This window comes from Galeopterus variegatus, unplaced genomic scaffold (assembly GCF_000696425.1).
Source record: "Galeopterus variegatus unplaced genomic scaffold, G_variegatus-3.0.2 Scaffold840, whole genome shotgun sequence".
In the NCBI taxonomy this organism is placed as follows: Eukaryota; Metazoa; Chordata; class Mammalia; order Dermoptera; family Cynocephalidae; genus Galeopterus; species Galeopterus variegatus.
The window spans coordinates 33,143-38,679 of record NW_007726951.1 but is presented as its reverse complement, the minus strand read 5'-3'; the positions used below and the strand labels follow the sequence as shown (position 1 = coordinate 38,679).

General features: G+C 47.4%; 1 protein-coding gene across 1 annotated transcript in view; it reads right to left on the bottom strand.

The window, feature by feature from the left end:
- Positions 1-49: 49 nt before the first annotated feature.
- Positions 50-5,537, bottom strand: part of FERMT1 (fermitin family member 1) — a 38,510-nt gene continuing 33,022 nt past the window's right edge. The window contains exons 13-14 of the mRNA XM_008572826.1: positions 3,572-3,713; positions 50-2,104 (exon numbers count right to left, since the gene is read on the bottom strand). Of these exons, the coding sequence (XP_008571048.1) occupies positions 1,931-2,104; positions 3,572-3,713 (316 nt within the window). The 3' untranslated portion in view covers positions 50-1,930. The remainder of the gene's footprint in view (positions 2,105-3,571; positions 3,714-5,537) is intronic.

The following is a 5,537-nucleotide window of genomic DNA, read 5'->3' as shown; positions in this document are numbered from 1 at the left end:
TCCAGCTTTGGTAAATTAGGTGGAGCTGTCCTCGGCTGCAGACAGGTAAAATTTGCCATCATGGAGCAATATTTGAATGTAGGGCCTGTTACACTGTTAGCGACCCTACTAGGTTCTAAAATAACAGAGCCCTGGACAATAGAGAAATTACCAACACCAAGTTTAACACGGTAGGCTTAGCACTAGTTTCTATGTAAAACATTTCAAATTAAGTTCCTTAAATTGTCCCACCATTGTATCTTGGAATGAGCATACTTCCCAAGAGCATAAGCCACCTCTATGTTTTAAGAAGTGAGGCCTCGGAAATTCAGCTGCTGCCTGGGAGCCTTCATTAACATTCACCCCTAAGGAGAGGCTAAAAGAGGAATTTCCAGGTGACAGCTTCTGGCTCAGGGCAGGTGTGTGTGTGTATGGGGGGTACTAGGGTGGTGGCGTCCCTAGCCAAGGCTGTCTCTATGTGGCTCCTGGAATTGCTGAGATCTCACTACTCAGATGGCTTTGTTGGAAAATAAAGCAACAGCTGATGTTTGTGGGGATCTGGGCTCCAGCCAGGCCCCCTGATGGGTACATCCTGAGAAAACTGCAAAATGATGGAATCGGAGCCTTTGCCTTATTCTTGCCACCCAAGTTCTTCATGTAGTAGGAGAGTGTTTATAAAAGCGTAATAGAATATTATCTGACATTTCCTTTTATCTCTGGGATTGCTTTTCACCTACTCAAAACCCGCCCCTCCCACCGCTAACAAACCAAAACAGAAAATGACGATTCAGGCAGCTGTTAAGTGGCTCATGATTATGTCTCAAGGCAGGGATGACACAGCAAAAAGCAGAGAAAAAAAAAGTCTATTACGGGCTTGTGATTAATAAAAGCCAAAGGGCTTTAGGGAAAAGGCCAGGAGTCACATAAACACAGGCGTCAGATCCAGTAGAATGCTACCACCCAGACCAGCCAAAGGCCCTTGAGGTGGCAGCTGGTGGGAGCCATCAGACCTTGAACATGGTGGTCTTTGAGGACAGGTCTGCCCTTCTTTCTCTGGCCAGGTGGGATGGAGACCCGACTGGACTCCTTCATGCTGGGAGGTGGCTTTTCTAACAGAGAGAAACATGCTCATGTTCCTGAGCGCCAACCCAGAGCAGAAGCAGCTGAAACACGGATCTGGGTTGAGGAATGGGCTTCCCTACACCCTTGTGTTGCTCATGTCTTCAGGAAGGGGTTAAAGGGAAATGGGGGATCCCCAGGAATGGAATGGGGCAGCAGTAACCTGAGAGGACCAGATGGGTCAATGGTCACCTCGGCAGGTGTCACTGTGGATGGATGACACTGAGGCCCACTGCTCTGACCCCTTGTCGCCAATTGGTACCACATAACCCCCACCTCTCCTCAGATCTTGACCTCTGGAGGAAAGCATGTGTGCAGACTTTCTCTGCCATTTTGATAAGATGGGAGCTAAAAATAGTTCCTTTTAGGAAATACACATTTCTTTTCATACCTGAGTTTGTGGAAGAAGATTTGTATTTGCTACATGTGATTTTACCTTTCTGCCTTCTCCATGGACTTAGCAATGAGGCAGACAAGCACAAGGACGCCTAGCCACACACTGGGCAGGTTCTGCAAGTCACAGAACGGCAGCTACATGCTGGGCCGCAGAGCACCTTAGAGCAACCTTACAGTTCCTCCCCCTCTCCTGGCCACCCATGTCACCCATGTCATAGAAGTGAGGCCCCTTCCACAGCTGGCAGCATAGGGCAAAGTGAGGAAGGGGATGTGCTAGCAGTGTGTTTGAAGTGGGGTGAGGATCTGGTGACCGTGGTGAATGTCTGTGGTCAGTGAGTCTGGAATCCCCCCACTGGGCAAGCCATAGGTCTCCTCTGTCCAGGGAGGGCCGCTTGGGCTCACTGTGTCTTTGTGGGCTGAACTGGGCAGCTTCACTTCAGTCCTGACCACCGGTCAGTTTGTGGAACAGGTCCTCATCGAGCGTTTCATTCTGGTCCTTGGAGCGTGTGGACAAGAAAATGTAGCCGCCGATGTACTCGTGCACGACCTTGCAATCTGCACTCAGACAGGTGAATGCAATGGAGACATTTTGGTCAAACTCGATCGCCACCTGGAAGAGAGACGCATGCATAAGCTGAAACTCTGACAAGGAATTGTGAGAAAGAAGCTGCTTTGTAGGAGATGGACCCTGGCACTGAGGGCTGCTGAGGTGGCTGCCAGACGGGTATCCCAAAACACCGCCCAGCAAACCACCACTTCCATTAAAGACATACAGAAAACACGTCTTTGCTCCCTTTGCGCCCTCTTGTGGTGTCAACTTTGTCATGCACCTGGTGAAAATTCTAACTCCTAACGCACATACATATTTTTGGTCTGTCTGTCTGTCCTTTAGATGTAAGAACGTCTCAAGCACTCCCTGTGTTGAGGGGCAGGGTGCTTTGCAGACTCCTTAATGGAGAATGAAAGGCCTGCCTGATTCTCCCACAGCCTCTGTCGTATACCCCTTTCCAGCTGAAAGTCATTAGAAGAAAGTCTTGAGACTTTGTTGGTTCTCAACCTTGGCTGCCCATTGGAATCACTGGTGGAACTTTAAAAATTACTGATGGTTGGGTCCCATTCCCAGTAATTCGGATTTAACTGGTCTGGGGTGTGCCCTGGGCAGTGGTATTGTAAAGGTCCCCAGGTGATCCTAACATGCATCAAGGTTTTAGAGCTACTGCCTTACAGGTCATCTCATCTCTGACCTTTGTTTTATAAATGAACGCCCAGAGGGTTATCAACACTACTGAGAGGACTCTGCAGCTCTTTAAAAGTGTGGGTCTCTTACCATCCCTCTGTGTTGATTGCTTTCTACTGGAAAAGTGAGAATGGCAAACAAACGAGGGAAGATAGATTCTATATCAGCAACATCAGAATATTTTAAATCAGCAGTAGTATGCTAAGGTGTCTGTAACTCCATTTAGAATTTCCCATGATACAGGCTTGGCCTGAATTTAGTTCCTAGGATGGGAGATGGGGAGAGTCCACACAGACTGAGGGTTTGCAGGCCTTCATCTCCAGAGGTTAAGCTTTTCTCAGCATCTGTGCGCCTCCCTTGCTTCTCCAGCAATTTTTCCCTTTTAGGTTTGGCAAAAGTTCCCTTTTGCTCCCCAGGCAGGCAACTGAGCCTTTGAGTCCTCAACCAGTTGGATTTCTTGGCAGCCAATCAAAGGAGGTTTTCTTTTGTATAACAGTTACATCTCAGGTATTTTCTGCTAAGTAATTATCAGCCTAGATCTTATATAATTCTATGCTGAGTCGATGAAAACGAATCAGACTGTTCAGCAGTTTTAGAGCCTGTCTGTATGGAAAGTTTGCATGGAGACTAAGCTGACTTGCATGTTAATTCAAGAACACTTGGCCCGTACTTGGAAAGTGCCCAGAATTGCATGTGATTATTTTAGCAGACAATTACCACATGCCTGTGGTTTCTCAGTTATAAACATAAGAACACCTTTTTAAAATCAGAATAATCTGCAATTCTGATGGAACACACATTTATAGGCTCAACACTGAATACCAAAAACTTTCATGTTACCTGCCGGATTTCCCAATTTACATTCCACTGTTTCATATTTGTAAATCTCCACGTTGTAATAGGAATCCCGGTGGCTGCATCGATTCTAATCAATCTGTTATAGGAAACTCCCAGAATGTCATCTTTCTTGCTTCCTTTAAATCTGCAAAAAAAAAAAAAAATTAATTAAGAGAAGCAGCTGTTCATTCACATACAACTTCTTAAAGACAAAAACATTTCTAGATTATTTCAGAAGAATGGACAATGAGGGATTAACTTTCTACAGGAGGGCATTTTTTATTGCAATATAGAGAATATAAAGACTAGAGAGAATTAGGGCTATCCTGAAAACACTCTTTAAGTGAAATTGGTATCAGAGGAAAGGAAATTAATTCATTTGAAATTAGCACCAACTGTGTGTACCAGGCACCATTCTAGGCCCTGGGGATACAGTAGTGAACTAAACAGAATATTCCTGACTAGTGGGGGGAGAGAATCATGCATAAATAAAATACATATGCCGGATGATCAAGAAGGAAAGCAAAGCACAGAAAGGGAATAAGCAATACTGGTAATGAGGTTGCTACAATTTTAAATAGAGAGGTCAGGGAAGGTCTCAGTAAGAAGGTGACATTTGATCAAAGAGCGGATGTCCGTGAGTGAGTGAGCCATGTGCATACCTGGGGAAAGAGTATTCCAGGCAGACTGCACAACCACTATATCTTTTTCTTTTTCCTTTTTTTTCTTTGCATGCGCAAGGGCCTGTCAGGAGGCCAGTGTGGCTGGCACAGTCAAGGAGGGGAGGAACATGAGTTAGAGAGCCAAGGTCTTGGGGTCGGCCCGGTGGCGCACTGCTACAGTGCACCGCTTGGGAGTGCGGCGGCGCTCCCGCCGAGGGTTCGGATCCCACATACAGACCGGTTCCCGCTCACTGGCTGAGCGAGGTGTGGGCGCAACACCGAGGGTTGCGATCCCGTTGCCGGTCCCGGTCCGGTACGGGTGCGACACTGAGGGTTGCAATCCGTTGCCGGACACGAAAAAAGACAAAAAGGAAAAAAAAAAAGAAAAAGAGAGCCAAGGTCTTGGGGTCGGCCCGGTGGCGCCCTGCTACAGTGCCCCGCTTGGGGGTGCGGCGGCGCTCCCGCCGAGGGTTCGGATCCCACATACAGACCGGTTCCCGCTCACTGGCTGAGCGAGGTGTGGGCGCAACACCGAGGGTTGCGATCCCGACACGGAGGGTTGCGATCCGTTGCCGGACACGAAAAAAGACAAAAAGGAAAAAAAAAAAGAAAAAGAGAGCCAAGGTCTTGGCCACTGTAAGGATTTGGCTTTTCCTCTGCATGAGACAGAAAGCATTCAGAGGGTTTTGAGCAGAGGCCTGACTTACAACTTAGATTTTAAAAGGATCACTCTGGCTGCTAAGTTGAAAACTTGGGGGGACAAGGGTAGAAGCAGAAGACCAGGGAGGATCACTCTGGACCTGGTCCATGGTGGTGATGGGCGGGGGCAGTAAGAAGCGTCACATTCCGTGTATATTCTGAAGGCAGAGTCAGTAGCATTTGCCAATGGACAGGATGTCAGTGTGGGAGAAAAAGCAGAGTCAAGAGTGACTCCAAAGGATTTGGCCTGAGCATCTAGAAGGAGTTGCCATTTACTGAGACGTGGAAGAATGCAGGAGGAGGAGGTTTAGAGAAAGAACAGGACTTGTGGACGTGTTAGGATGAGATGCCCATTAGACATCCCAGGGCAGTTGGATTTATGAATCTCCAGTTCAAGAGAAAGTTTTAGGCTCAGAGTAATCAGCATATAAAAGAAGCCAAAAGAATGGCTGAGCCCCAGGACGGTGAGTATAGACTGAGGAGAGTATTAAGAACCGAGGCCTGGCACTCCAGTATAATAAGAGGGTAGGAAGATGAGAAAGAACCAGCAAAGGAGGCCAAAAGAACTGGCCAGTGAGGGAGGAGGAAAATCAGGGCAGTTGCAGTGT